This window comes from Onychomys torridus, chromosome 12 (genome assembly GCF_903995425.1).
Source record: "Onychomys torridus chromosome 12, mOncTor1.1, whole genome shotgun sequence".
Taxonomy (NCBI): Eukaryota; Metazoa; Chordata; class Mammalia; order Rodentia; family Cricetidae; genus Onychomys; species Onychomys torridus.
The window spans coordinates 25,113,718-25,129,824 of NC_050454.1; the positions used below are offsets into that span (position 1 = coordinate 25,113,718).

Genomic DNA, 16,107 nt, shown 5'->3' on the forward strand with positions numbered 1-16,107 from the left:
TACATTATGGGAAAAGATCTTCACCAACCCCAATCTGACACAGTTATGTGTGACACGAATCTTAAAAGGTCTTATTAATAAGAAACCTGGAGACAGATATTGGTGTGAAAACTGAGAGATCAGGGGAATAGAACAAGCCAAGCTGCAAGTTCTTACCACTAGGAAATCCTCAGCTCAAGAGAGCTACTTCCTGTATACTCACATCTATATACCTTTATGTGCCCTGTCATCTTACTTCCTCTCTCCGCCCAGCTACATCACTTCCTCTTTCCACTCAGTTCTATCACTTCCTGTTTATCTGAACAGACCTCCAGACCTCTATGGTTAACTAGTGCTGGGATTAAAGGCATGAGCCACCATGTCTAGCTCTGTTCCCAGTGTGGCCTTGAACTTACAGAGATCCAGATGAATCTCTGCCTCTTGAATGCTATGATTAAAGATGTGTGCTACCACTGCCTGACTCTATGTTTAATATAGTGGCTGGCTTTTTCTTTGATCCCCAGGCAAGCTTTATTTGTTATAGCACAAATAAAATATCATCACAGGGCTGGTCTCCAAAATATATAAAGAACTCAAGAAACTAGACATCAAGATAACAAATGATCCAAAATATTCTACAGATCTAAACAGAATTCTCAACAGAAGAATCTCAAATGGATGGAAGACATTTAAGGAATTGCTCAATATCCTAGTCATCAGGGAAGTACAAATCAAAATGACTCTGAGATACCATCTTACATTCCTCATAATGGCTAAGATCAAAAACACTGATGACAGCTTATGTTGGAGAAGATGTGGAACAAAGGGAACACTCCTCCATTGTTGGTAGCAGTGCAAACTTGTACAGCCACTTTGGAAATCAGTATGGGACTTCTCAGAAAATTGGGAATCAATCTACCTCAAGACCCAATGATACCACTGTTGGGCATATACCCAAGGAATGCTCAATCATACCACAAGAACACTTGTTCAACTATGTTCATAGCACTACTACTCATAATAGTCAAAACCTTGAAACAACCTAGATGCCCCTCAACCAAGGAATGGATAAAGAAAATGTGGTACATACACACATGAAATGTTACTCAGCTGTAAAAACAATGGCATCATGAAATTTGCTTGCAAATGGATGGTACTAGAAAATATCTTCCTGAGTGAGCTAACTCAGACTCAGAAAGACATACATGGTACGTACTCACTCATAAGTGGAGAGATATTTGATGTAAAGCAAAGGATAATCAGACTAAAACCCACAACTCAGAGAAGCTAGGAAACAAGGTGGACCCTAAGAGGGTCGTATGGATCACCTTGGGAAGGAGAAAAAAATGAGATCTTTGTGAATAAACTGAGGATGGGGGGGCAATAGAAGGGAGGGATGGGAGATGAGAATATGAGGTAACAGGATGGTCAAGCTGGGGAAGGGACTGAGTGGGAGAGCAAGGAAAGAGATATCTTGATAGAAGGAGACATTATGGGATACCAGAGAAACCTAGTGCTAGAAAAATTACCAGGAATCCACCTGGATGATCCCAGATTAGACTACTAGCAATAGTAGAGAGGTTGCCAGAACTGGCCTACCCTGGTAATCAGGTTGGTGAATACCCTAACTCATCATAGAGCCTTCATCCAGTAACTGATGAAAACAGATGCAGAGATCCACAGCCAAGAACCAGGCTGTGCTCTGGGAGTCCAGTCAAAGAGAGGAAAGGATTATATAAACAAGGGGGGTAGTCAAGATCATGATGGGGAAATCTACAGAGACAACTGAATTAAGCTCATAGGAACTCACAAACTTTAGACCAACAGCTGTGGAACCTGCATGGGACCAGACTAGGTCCTCTGCACACAGGAGACAGTTGTGTAGCTTGGTCTGTTTGAGGGGCCCCTGACAGTGGGATCAGGATATATCTGTGGTGTATAAGATGGCTTTGTGGATCCCATTATCTATGGTTGGACACTTTGGTCAGCCTTGATGCAAGAAGGAGGGGCTTGTCCCTGCCTCCACTGAATATACCAGGCTTTGTTGACTTCCCACTGAAGGCCTTCCCCTTTGGAGGAGGGGATAAGGGGAGTGGGGAAACTGGGTGGGGTCAGTGGGAAGAGGGATGACATGGGGATGCATGGTTGATATGTAAAATGAATAAAAAAAATTTAATAAAAAAAAACCCTGAGCTGTTGACAGCTGACCAGATGGCAGCAATCAAGTGCAGTAATAAAAAAAAAAAAAAACATATTTGCAAGGGCAAAGAGCTTTGTATCTACCTCAGGCTTAAATCTCCATAGTTACCCTCCAGGAGACAAGAGCAAAAAGCAGAAAGAGCTCTGGTTTTTACAGGCATATTTTAAACCGTTTTTATTCTTTCCATTTTGTCCAGTGCTAGAGATCAAACTCAGAGACTTCTCCATGGCAAGCAAGCACTGGGCAATTAGTCCCAGCCCTTTCCTATGTATTTTAACTGGATTAAGGAAACTGTGCCTACCATAACACTAAGCACAGTAAAAGGAAATATCATTTGGGGGAAGATATTATGAGACCATTCACTACAAAGACCGTATGTGCAACTTCACTCATATTTTTATACATATGAGACATACATTAGTTTCTTAGCTTCCTTGAAGTGGGGAATGAGGACATAATAGTTATGGTTAAAAAGTACGGAGTGCTAAAATGAGATACTGATAACTCATACCCACTACTATGGTTAGTATGATCATTTTTGAAAATAGAATAACAAGTATTGGCATGATTCAGACAAAAAACAGTCTTACATGGCTGCTGGGAACTTAAAATAGTTTGACTACTGGCAGCTCTTGAAAACACAAAAAATTTAATCTATCATATAACCCCAAATCCAGTTCTGGGTGTATTATTACCAGGGAACTGAAGTATATGCTTATGTAAAACCTTGTACACAATGCTTGAAGATTTATTTACAGCAGCCATAATTATAAATAATCCAAATGTCTATGAACTGAATCAAAGATAAATGAAGTGTGGTATATCTAAACTATAGAATACTTTTTACTCATATAAAAATTTAAGTGTTTATACATGTTATCACATAGATGAACCTTTAAAAACTCTGCTACATGAAAGAAAGGAGTTATGGAGTCTCCCTTCTCAACTAAGGACAGCTGTTAAGGCCAGACGTGTGTCAGGAGTGTCTCTGACTGGAGGCATGTAGAGGCCATTGCATGAAGCTGTTAAGGTGAAGCTTGGATTGTGTTAGAGACCCCAAGATGTTAGAGATGTTAGAGTCATTGGATACCTGTCAAGGACGGCTGTTAACAGGGAGTGGAACAACCCAGGAGAAAAGAGTGTGTTGCTATCAACAAAGCTAAAAGAAGTTGGAGATCTAAAGAGAATTTTGACATCAGACATGGAGATGCAGGGTTTGGAGTTTGTGCCGCTGGGTTTGGTCTTACTTTGGTCCAATATTTCCTCACTATGCTCCTTTTCCCTGTGTTTTGGAATGGTATATCCTGTGGCATTATATGTTGGAAGTATGTGGTCTGCTTTTTTATTTTGAATTTACAGGGGATTACAGTTAAGAAATTGTATGAGTCTCAGAAGAGACTTTGAAATTAGAAACAAGTTTGGGACTGTTAAAGACTATGGGGAAATTTGAAGTTAGACAATTAATTTCTATATTAAGTTATAGCTACAAGTTTATGGGATCCAGGGAGTGAAATACGGTGGTTTGAATAGGTGTGGCCCCCATAGGCTTATGTGTTCGTATGCTTGGCCCACAGTAAGTGGCACTATTAGAGGGTGTGGCCTTGTTGAAGGAAATGTATCATTGTGGGGGCAGGTCCCATATGCTAGTGTGACACAGTCTCCAGCTGCCTGCTGATGAAGATGTAGAATGTTACCTTTCCAGCACTATGTCTGCCTGCATTCTGCTGTGTTTCCCACCATGAGGATAATGGACTGAACCTCTGGACTGTAAGTCAGCCCCAATTAAATGTTTTCCTTTATAAAAGTTGCTGTGATCATGGTGTCTCTTCACAGCAATAGAAACCAAAACTAAGACACATATATTAGTTTTTCTTGAGATTAAATTTATGATTAGTTTATATGTATGAGTAGTTTGTCTGAACATGTGTTTGTACCCTGCATGTGTATAGTGCCCACAGAAGCCAAAAGATGGCATCAGATCCCCTAGAATTGGAAGTGCAGAGAGTTCTTAGCTGCCATATAGATTCTAGGACTCCAATCCCATCCTCTGGAAGGGCAGCCAGTTCACAGAACCAGAGTCATCATTGTAGCCCTCTAGTAACTAATTTTAAAAGTACTCAATGTCTGTAGTCATCAGGGAAATGCAAATTAAACTACTTTGAGACACCACCTCACTCCAGTCAGAAGACTATTAAAAAGAAAAAGGACAACAGATGTTTAAGAGGATGTGAGGAAAAGAGGAATGCTTACTCACTGCTAGTGAGGATGCAAATTAATACAGATACTATGAACATTGGTTTGGAGGCACCACAAATATTTACAAAGATAATTACCAAATGATTCAGCTCCAGATTCTACCACAGAAGCACTTGAACACCCATGCATATTGCTACTACATTCATAGCCTAGCTGTCTATCAACAGATGAATGACTAATAAAAATGTGGTATATACACACAAGGTAATATTATTCAGTTGTAAATAAAAATGAAATTTGTAAAAAAAAAAAAAAAAAAAAAAGATGGGTCTGGAAAGCAAGGTAAAACCAAATTCAGAATAACAAAACCTACATGTTTTGCCTCATATGTAGATTGTAGCCTCTGTGCTTGTGTATGTGTGTGTGTGTGTGTGTGTGTGTGTGTGTGTAAACAAGACTAAGTGTGGGTAAAGTCTAAAATAAAACTGCAAAAGGAGAGAGAGAGAGAGAGAGAGAGAGAGAGAGAGAGAGAGAGAGGAAGTAATAGTATTAGGTGATAGGTGATGAGGCAGGATCACGGGTGTGGACACAAGGACACATGAGTCATGGAAGAGGGAAAATCAACTGGGAGTGGGAGGCCCTAAGGCAGGAGGGATGACATGGCAAGGGCATGGGGAAAATGGGAGGAAAGGAAACCACAAAAATTCACTCTTGAATTTTTGAAATGTTTGAAAATTTATTATACTATCAAGCACATTATATGCTGATTTAAAAATTAAATTTAAAAATGAAGAAAAGTCAATGGCTATCACCAAATTGATGCAAAGAACAAAAACTACCTAACATGAATTAAAGTGTTTTAGAAATGTTCCTTAAAACATAATGATAGTATGTGACAAAAAAAAAAAATTTGAAATGTCTATCTGCAAGCCTCAACTAAAGGAAAGTGAAAGAGAATTCTCTGTGTATGAGAAGAATTCATCAGAAAAGTATAAATGACAAAGAAAAAGAAGTAAGACAAAGGGGATCTATACCCTCTGCCGCAGCAGGAAAGTTAGGGTGGAGATTGTCAGCATTGTTTGACTTTGTTGTTGCTGTTGTCATCTGTTTGTTCTCTCAAGTCTATAGCACTAGCTGTCCTGGAATTCTTTATGTAGACCAGGCTGGCCCCAGATTCACAGAGATTTGTGTGCCTCTGCTTCCTAAGTGCTGGAATTAAAGACATGGGACACTAGACTTGGTTTCATTGTTCGATTTCTTAATCATGCATGTACATTATATTAGTTTACTTCTTCAAAAATAACTGATTTATACAAATATTTCTTATAGCAGATTGTGGTGATATTTTATTTGTGTAACCCAATAAGGATTATCTAGGGATCAGAGGAAAAAGCCAGTCACTATATTAAACATAGAGGTTAGGCAGTGATAATACACACCTTTAATCCTAGCATTTGGGAGGCAGAGATCCATCTGGATCTCTGTGAGTTCAAGGCAACACTGGGAACACAGCCAGGCATGGTGGTACATGCTTTTAGTCCCAGCATTAGTTTACCATAGAGGTCTAGAGGTCTGTACAGACAGACAGGAAGTATAGAGCTGGGCAGAGAGAGGAAGTAAGATGCAGGGCACACAAAGGTATATAGATGTGAGTATACAGGAAGTAGCTCTCTCTTGGGCTAAGTATTTCCTAGCAGTAAGAACATGGCTGGCTTCTTTCTGCTTCTCTGATCTTTCAGCTTTCACCCCAATATCTGGCTCTGTTTTTTTTTTTTTAATTAATAAAACCATTTAGCAATTCATCTTACAGTAGATTTTTTTAAGAAGATTGTCATGAGTTATTGCAAGCCATGATGCAAATACAGCTAATAGCAAGTGATAATTCAGATGTCAACCCACCAGAGGAATGATTCTTTGGTGGGTAACACAGTCAAGCAAGGTTTAGGGACCATTGACTCTGAAAACTGTTGCTTCCATCTGTGATTTCACTTCTGCAAAAACAGCTCTGGTATCTCACCATTACTGTACATTTTCAGATGATATGTATATTTAATCTCATAATTGCATCTCAGTCTTATGGGCACACATATTTGTGGCTGGTAAAGAAGAAGATTTCTCATTGAGCTGTATAATTTTGATGTATAAAAATATACTAGAGGCTGGGCGGTGGTGGCGCACGCCTTTAATCCCAGCACTCGGGAGGCAGAGCCAGGCGGATCTCTGTGAGTTCGAGGCCAGCCTGGTCTAAAGAGCAAGATCCAGGAAAGGCACAAAGCTATACAGAGAAACCCTGTCTCTAAAAGAACCCCCCAAAAATACATACTAGAATATGCTTCAGAACTAGATCTATTGTTCTACATGGACTATAAGACACTTAGAAGCCTGATCTCTATAATTAGCTAAGCTGACAGGGCATATTGGTCAGATGTAGTAGTGTCTCTACGTATAGATCACTAGTTGGACTTTCACAGATTATGCTCAAGGAGGAAGTTACAAAATGTCTGGGTTGTTGAATCAAAGTCCTTCAGAGACAAAAGTGACCTGAATTGCTTGCCAACTTCCCCCACCAGGTCCTGCTGATAACAAGACAAGCAGCTTTCCCTACTAAACTTTTAGCTGTTAACATACTACACAAACTTCTAACCTCAGTTTATGATATAAAACTTAAACTGTTTATTATTTAGGCCCCAAATAACAAATAGTCAATTAATCAATTCCAGAGAGAAATAGTTTTATGTCTAGCTAACTGCAGAAGCCACTGCCCAGGGAAAGTGCCAAGCATCATGTCTGGGAGTAGGCATTGCCATTGTAAATGGCTTTCCTCCTCCTTGAGAGGCAACCTTGTAATTATTGCAAAGAGTGTCCTGCTGAAAATGTGTGTGTAGCCCTGTAGAGAAGGAGGCTAGGAATTAGACCTGAGAAGAATTAGAACTAGGGTACAAGAAATTAGAGACCAATTGGAATTAGAACTTAGAAAAAATAGAGCTGAAAAAAGAGAATTAAAAAATACGACCCTCAGATTGTGTGTGAATTTATTACAGATGAGAACTTTTCTAAGCCGCCGCGCTGCTCTGAAAGCATTCTTTTAGCTACCCTGGGAAGAGGTCTGAAAGCTAGACATGCAGGCTTGCTTTAAAAGATAAATATCTATTTTCTCTTTTTCTAATATCTGTATACATGAGTGTAGTATGTCTGTGAATATATACATCCATGTCTGTGTATGAGAGAAAGAGAGAGAGAGAGAGAGAGAGAGAGAGAGAGAGAGAGAGAGAATGAATGAATGAATGAATGAATGAATGAATGAATATATGTGCTATGGAAGCCAGAGATCAATAAGAAGTGCTGTCCAATTTGTGGCTCCCCAGGGAGTCCCTGGTTACTCTAGGCTGGCTGGCCAGTGAGCCCCAGGGATTTGCCTTCCTTGTTTCTCCAGCACTGTGATCACAAGGACACACAGCCATGCCGGGCTTTTTATGGTGGTGCTGTGTTAAAACTTGAGTTTCCATGGCCTCGTGACAAGCATTTTACAGACTAAGCTATTTTCCCCTTGATTTGCTGTCACTCCTACTTACCTTCTTGATTTACCGGCAGAGGAACTATCTTCTCTTCGCTTCTTAGAGGGTGAGTCATAGATACAACCAGGTCTCGAAGATTCAAGGACCTCACAGTTTTCAAAGAGATGTTGTGTATTTTAGTGATGGTCACTGTGGTATTTGGGTTCTTAGTAAAGTATTCTTCTTGTGTGGGCATTAGGGCCTGTGAAGGGTAAATGGAGATGCCAGGAGCAGGCTTTCCCACAGCTGAACAATGGAGGTTGAGGAGATCTTCAGAGCCAGGAATGGATTGGAGTTCAGTTATTATTAATTCAGGTACAGCTGAGGCAAAGAGAGGGAAACAAAATTCATACAATGGTATGTCATACCAAATTCTCTGCTGTTAAAGAATGGTGTTTTCCCAGTTTTCATATGGCACATTAATGCTGAAAACATATCCCTCTTGGATACCTCCCCTCACAAGTCATTAAACTTCCAGTACCTCTTCCTCTGTTCACTGACTGCTGTCTCAACTTCCATGCATCTATACATTATATTACACACCCCCAGCACTTCATACTTACAGATGTACACTAAGGAATTCTGGTAATCTCACTACTACAGGGACATATTGGTTATTTGAAGATTGGAGAACCCTAATTCCCTCATCCTCCACCTTTCTTTTCTCTTCCCTGATATCTCTTTTCTCATATCTTCTCCTTGCTTTAGTAACAAAATTCTAATGCTCTTCCTGGGTTTTTTCCACTTAATGGAAGCCAGTGCAGTGTAATGTAAAGAAGTGATATGAGGTGCGAGAAGGTTCTGCCTCAGCACACAATCTCCATTGGCCCCCATCATTTTCTCCACTAAGTAACCTGGACTCATCAACATCAGTTTTTCAACATCTAACTTTCTTTCTCTGGACAATGTCCTTAAACACTATAACTCAACGCTGTCTACCCCCATTGCAGGACCCTAGAGAAAGGGTCACATACTTAGAATGTTAAGGCATGTTTGTTCTCCATGGCTTCCATGTGGAAAGGTGTTGAACAGACACTTGTAGCAGGCTTCATCCTCAAATGTCACTCCTTGGATAGTTATGAAGGAAGCATTGGGTTCCAGGATCTTGCAGTGCAGCCTGTTTACATATGGGGGGAGAATATTTTCTCCATATTTATGGCTGTAAGTGCCAATATTTTGAAGCAAAGAGCCTTGAATTTTCTGCCAGGTGATTTGTTCAACATTCGCCAGACTTGTCAAGTTGCAGAAGATGGTCACATTTCTTCCTAGGACAGCTGTCTCATAATTGTTATGCTTTATCATCTGTGAAGACTCTGAAAATGAGGTTTCTTGTTAAGAGACATATACTTCCATACTTCTACAGACTGTTCAAGTAGCTCTTGTCTACCTGCCTTGTGATTACCATTGTGTTGCCTCTTCTGCTCAATCAAAAAATGAGGCATGGGTGATGACACACTCCAGACCGAGGAAGGAGGTTTGTGCATCCCAGACCAACCTATGATACATAGTTGAGACTATGTCTCAATAAAGAGGAAAAATTCTAGAGATTCTATGTACATTATCAGTGGTAGAATGGTACACATTGAATGTGCAGAGCCTGGCACATTCAAGGCCATGTATTGGACTCTCAGAAGTATGAGAGAGAAAGACAGAGAAAGATAGACAGACAAACACAGAGACACAGAGACAGAGACAAAGACAAAGAGAAGATAGAGAACTACAATATGTTCTTCCACTTTGAATATCTAGTTTCTAAAATGGTTTCTCACACATATTACTTAATACATACTTACTAATGATAAAAATTAAGAATTATAAATTTATAAATAGAAGGTAATATATGCATATGTATATATACTTATCATACATATATATGACTAAGACTGTATCATATTACTAATGTATGTATGTACATATGTACCATAAAGTATATATTATTCCACACCTGGCTGGATTGTTCATGTACATACTTAACTTGTTCATCAAGAAAATACAGGTTAAACTGAGGACTTCATGTGTACCAGATGTCTAAAATGGAAGGCAAATGATGTCAAGTCTAAGAATGTGCAGAAATGATATATCTCACATTCACTGCTGAAGGCAGTGTAAATTCTTCTGGGTACTTAGTGGAAATCCTTGGTGTTATCACTGAACATAGCATTCTCTACCAGAAGTAAGTCTACTCATAATATAAACCTCAGAGAAGTGCATGAACGTATTCTCCAAAAACACAAATAAAGATATTCATAGGAACATTATTTGTCACGATGAAAACAAAATTGCCAATTAAGAATATATTTTGAGCCATATTGCAGTGAATGGGCCCATGCTTACAGGTATAAGGACAGGACACATTGGACTCAGTAGGTTATTATTTTAAAGGGACGTGAAACTGGAGTGGGAAAGTGAAGGTGGATCTGAGAGGAGTGTGAGTGTTGGGGACTAAATATCATCAAAATGCATTATGTGAAAATTTTAAATAAATAATAAAACATGTTAAAAAGAATAGATTGTACAAATTATAATACTACACAAAGAAACTCATTCAAAATGAGATTTAATAAACCATATTTCATCTAATATTGTGGATAAATCCTACCATTATATTTAAAGAACCAGAAACAAATAAATAGATGCTAAATGGACATGGATTATTTTTAAAGTTATCAACAGGTAAAATAAACCCATCGTGTGGGGAGCTAGGATAAGGACAGTGTGGGAGTTTGAATAAAAATAGCCACCATAGGCTCATATATTTGAACATTTGGTCCCCAGGGAGTCAGATTACTTAGAGAAATTAGATGGTGTGGCCTTATGGGAGTAGGTGTGGCCTTGTTGGAGTAAGTATGTCACTGAAGGTGCTATTTGAGCTATCAGAAGTTCAAGCCAGGCCCAGTGTCTGTCTCTTCCTACTGCCTGTGGATCTGGATGTAGAACTCTCAGCTACCATGTCTGCTTGCATGCTGCCATGCTCCCTGCCATGAAGATAATGTACTAAACCTCTGAAACTGTAAGCCAGTCGCCAGTTAAACGTTTGGTTTTATAAGAATTGCATTGGTCATGGTGTCTCTTCATAACAATGGAATAATGACCAAGACAGAAGTAAACCAGAGACCAGGAAGAGGATAATGTTGTAACAGGACTTGTACAATATTATTTTAAGGTGTGTGAAGCTGTGTTACTGTGCCTGTCTAAAACACCTGATTGTTTATTAAAGAACTAAATGGCCAATAGCAAGGCAGGAGAAAGGATAGGCAGGGCTGACAGGCAGAGAGAATATATAGAAGGAGAAATATGGGGGGGGAAAGAAGTAGCCAGAGGAAGAGGAGGGGGACTTTAGGGGCCAGACACCTAGGTACACAGCAAGCCATGGAGTAAGAGTAAGATTTACAGAAATAAGAGAAAGGGAAATGCCCAGAGGTAAAAAGTAGGTAAGTTAATTTAAGTTAAGGAAAGCTGGCAAGAATATGCCAAGTTAAGGCTGAGCATTTATAATTAAGAATGAGCCTCCATGTGTGATTTATTTGGGAGCTGGGTGAAGGGCCCCTAAAAAGAGAAAACAACAACAACAACAACAAGGACCGACCATTCTGCTTATAGGCAAAATGTAGACATTGGGACTTTGTACTATAAAAACAATTGCATGTTTTAAGCATGGCTTAATAGGCCCTAGTAGTAGGAAGGCAATAATGCTTTGAGCAATGTAGATTATGATGGCTTGATCCAAGAGCTTTTTAGAGGAGAAGAATATTAGGAAGTAGCATAGAGATTCTTCTTGCGATATTTTGGCAAAGGATGTGGCTGCTTTTTGCCCTTGTCCTAAAAATTTGCCATAGGCTAAATTGAAGAATTTAGGAATAATGGCAGAGGAGATTTCAAGAGAGCATACTAGCTGGACAGTGGTGGCTCATACCTTTAATCCCAGCACTCAGGAGGCAGAGGCAGGTGGATCTCTGTGAGTTCAAGGCCAGCCTGGGCTACTGAGTGAGTTCCAGGAAAGACATAAAGCTACACAGAAAAACCTTGTCTCAAAAAACCGAGAGAGAGAGTATTATTGACTCTGTTATTTTTAATATATCTCTTAGTGGTCACTCTTATGCTGATTTATAATGAAAAGGAGCAATCTGAGCAAGAAAATGTACAAAATATATAGTTTGAGGGGAAAAGGGGTACCATAGAGTATAAAGAAGTTAAGTTTTGTAATAAAGAAGATTAAAATTTTAAAGAAATGTCTGATGCTAAATGGATTAAATGGAGTGGTGACTGGAGAGTACAATCCATGCAAGTAAGCTTCCAAAGTGTGGAAAGGAATTAAAAAAAAGTTTAAGCAGTGAAGGAAGTCATTGACAATAGAAGGCTTTGGAAATATATTTGAACAAGGGACCAAGTTCCAGCCCCAGAAAGCACTCGAACTTGGCAGTTTTGACCACATGGTCTCAGCTTTAGAGTCAAGAATACAAGAAAGGGGTTATGGAATCTTCCTCTGCAGCTAAAGCAAGATGTTGAGGCCAGGTATGTGTCAGTGGTGTTTGTGCATGAAGGCTCAGAGAGACCACTGAATGAAGCTGTGAAGGTGAAGTTTAGATGTTGTTGGAGACCTCAAGATGCTGGAGATGCAAAAGCTGTGGGATACCAGCCAAAGAAGTCTGTAGACCAGATGTTGAATCAGCTCAAGAGAGGGACGAGTGTTTCAATCAACAAAACTGAAATGACTGATAGATCTGAAGAGCTCATTGACATTAGACATGGAGATGTGGTAGTTGGAGTGTCTCCCCTGGGTTTTGTTCTTGTTTGGTCCAATATTTTTTCACTATGGTGCCTTTCTTCCCTTTTGGAATGGTAATGCATATCCTGTTCCATTGTATGTTGGAAATATGTGATCTGGTTTTTTATTTTGGTTTTACAGGGCATTACAGTTAAGAGACTTCAAACTTTTAAACAGTGTTGAGACTGTTGTGGCCTTTTGGGGATTTTTGAAGTTAGTGTGAATACAATTTTCCATAATTATATGGCTGCAAGTCTATGGATTCTAGAGGGTTAAATGTGGTGATTTGTATAAGAATGGTCTCCATAGTCTCATTCATTTGAATGTCTGGATTTCAGGACTGGTACTACTTGAGAGGGATAGGGACATGAGACCTTGTTGGTATAAATGTGACCTTGGTGAAAGAAGTGTGGCACTAGTGGTGGGCATTGGGTTTAAAAAGCTCAAGCCAGGCCCAGTGACTCACTCCTTTACCTGCTGTCTGTGGACACAGATGTAGAACTCTCAGCTACCATGTCTGACTGCATTCCACAATGTTCCCCATCATAAGATTAATGGACTAATCCTCTGAAACTGTGAACAAGCCCCAAATAAATGTTTCATTTTATAAGAGTTACTGTGGTCACAGTGTCTCTTCACAGCAATAGAACACTAAGAAAGCAAAAGGAAAGTAGCCTGACTACTGCTGTGAAATTCTATTCACTTTCCCTGTGTCTGCTTCATTTAAATACAAAAGATAAAAACCCAACCACATATCTTGATCCACCATACTCATAAAGTCATAAGCTGTTCACTTATTTCATTTTTGTTATCAAATTATAAGCAACTTTGTATCAAACATCTTTGAAAATAAATGCAGTGAATCTAAAATGTACCAAAGCATCCCGATGCACTCAAATACATGAGGCAGGCTTATTATTTAGAGAAACACTGTTCCTCACTCAGTTCTACACACTTGCTTTACCTGGGATAATTTGCAGGACTGTGGTCTTTTGCTCAGAAATAGGCTTAACATTACCTGACTCACAGAGTTGAATAAAATGAGAACATGAGGTCACCTGAAAATTATATTTTACCACAAACATTTTAGTTTCCACAGATAATATGGACTTTGCCTTCAGGGAAGAATTGAACAATATGCCTGACAACATACACTGGCAACACAAAAAATCAACAACCAAGCTGTCCATCAATGATTGCACAACAGTGTCTGCATGGCTTTGCCCCTCCTCATCATTGGCTCCAAGGTTCTCTTCTCCTTTATAGTCAGAGGTATTCATGACAGAAGTCTTCCTCATCATTTCTTTATTATTCTTACTTGGTGCAAGGGACTGAACCCAGGATCCACTCATGCTAAGCTAAGCAGAAGTTTATCATTAAACCTAAGCCCTTCTTTTGAGTTTAACATGTCATTGTCATTTAATCTACCAAAATCTAGTTTTTAAAGACTAATTATATATATTTAACTAGGCTTGTGACTGCACATATGTGCCCTTGAGTACAGGGACCCACAAAGGGTAGAAGAGGATTTGGAGTTAGATTTACAGGTGTTTGTGAGCCTCCTGATGTAGGTGCTGGGAACATAATTGGGTCTCTTAACTCTTAACCACCAAGCTACCTCTCTAGGTGCCTCTTCCAATTTTTTAAAAGACTAGTTATTGCCTTAACTTGAGGAAAACTGATGGAATAAATGTTTGTAATTCAGTCATTCAGGATGGGCAGAAAATGATAAATCAATATTTGTTGCATTTTTAGATTAGCTTGTCATGACAGAGAAATCTATAAAACAAATTATGTATAGGCTTGCTCATATCCCCAGAAATCCACAATGATACATCCACTGTAGACTACTGGCAATGGTCGAGAGAAAGCCTGATCTGACCTAGTCTGGTGATCAGATGGCCAAACACCCTAACTGTCATGCTGGAACTCTCATGCAATGACTGATGGTAGTGGATGCAGAGATCCTTGGCCAGGCTCCAAGTGGAGCTCCAGGAGTTCAATTGTCAAGAAAGAGGAGGGACTGTAAGAGTGTAAATTGTTGAGACCAGGATTGGAAAAGCACAGGGACAAATAGCCAAACGAATGGAAACACATGAATTATGAACCAATGGCTGTGGAGCCCCCAGCTGGATCAGGCCCTCTGGATAAGTGAGACAATTGAATAGCTTGAACTGTTTGGGAGGCACCTAGGTAGGGGACCCAGACCTGTCCTTAGTGCATGAGGTGGCTGTTTGGAACCTTGGGTTTACAAGGGACACTTTGCTCAGCCTGGAAGGAGGGGACTGGAGCTGCCTGTACTGAATCCACCAGATTGAGCTGAATCCCCAGGAGAGTCTTGGACCTGGAGGAGATGGGAATGGAGGGGAGGGACTGGAGGAAGGTGGGGGCAGGGCAGGAGTGGGGAGGACCAGGGAACCCATGGCAGATGTGTGAAATTAAAACACAAATATAATAAATTAAAAAAAGGAGAAAAAAATCTTAATGACCTTTAAGAGCCTTAGAAGAAGCCTATCTTAACATTAAAAGGTATGTATGCTGTTTGACTGTGAGCACAGGCATAATTCAAAGAAACAGACAGATGTTGTGAGGAGATCCTTTGCACCTAGCAAGTCTAGTATCTTTATAATTACATAAAACAGACATGCAAGAAATATGCAGTTTGAGCAAGTTGCACATACCTCAGAAGCTGTTTGTCGGCCTTCATTCTCACATTTCTCCCATTTTACACTCATTGTTTCAAATACGATCACATTAAATGATTTGCTACCTTAGTGATTATAGAGGTGTATGATTAATACACAGATCCAAGCATACATTCATTTTTACCTACTGGGGTAAAGTAAGTGGCCTGTGTCCTGGTGTTTATTTGTCATTGACTTCCAGCTAAATATCTATAAAAGAAATAGTGTTACCTGATTCTTGTGTGCAAATATGAAGCATTAAGAGATGGAGAAGACAATGGAGTGAAAAGTTCATTTTATCTGTGGGTGAAAGTCTTCACTGTCAAAATCTTTTCTTTTCGAACTGAACTTCCAAATGAGACTGAAATTCACTTCCCCGTTTAAAAAGCTTTGCACACAAAAAGATCACACATGTGATCCGAGAGTCATGAGTTCTTTTCTGTGGTTCCTATCATTAGTCTAAGTAGAGTGAGGAACTGATCTTCAGGAGCCAGAATGAAGTGGATCCTTATCTTAATGAGCAGATGGACTATTAATTTAAGAATATTTGTGCCTCATCATGTTTTGGGAACAAGAACAGGGTTTTTTATTAACAGGTGAATTCAAGGACAGATTGGCTTTCATTGGCTTATTCACAACATCTATCTGACTGGATATAGCTAGATATGGATATAGATATAGATAGAAATACAGATATAGATATAGATACAGATATACATGAAATACATA

General features: G+C 39.4%; 1 protein-coding gene across 1 annotated transcript in view; it reads right to left on the reverse strand.

The window, feature by feature from the left end:
• The window catches only part of LOC118593755 (OX-2 membrane glycoprotein-like), a 31,923-nt gene extending 16,286 nt beyond the window's left edge, over nt 1-15,637 (reverse strand). Inside the window, exons 1-3 of the mRNA XM_036203268.1 lie at nt 15,610-15,637; nt 8,904-9,242; nt 7,948-8,250 (exon numbers count right to left, since the gene is read on the reverse strand). Coding sequence (XP_036059161.1) covers nt 7,948-8,250; nt 8,904-9,242; nt 15,610-15,637 — 670 coding nt within the window. The remainder of the gene's footprint in view (nt 1-7,947; nt 8,251-8,903; nt 9,243-15,609) is intronic.
• Nucleotides 15,638-16,107: the final 470 nt, after the last annotated feature.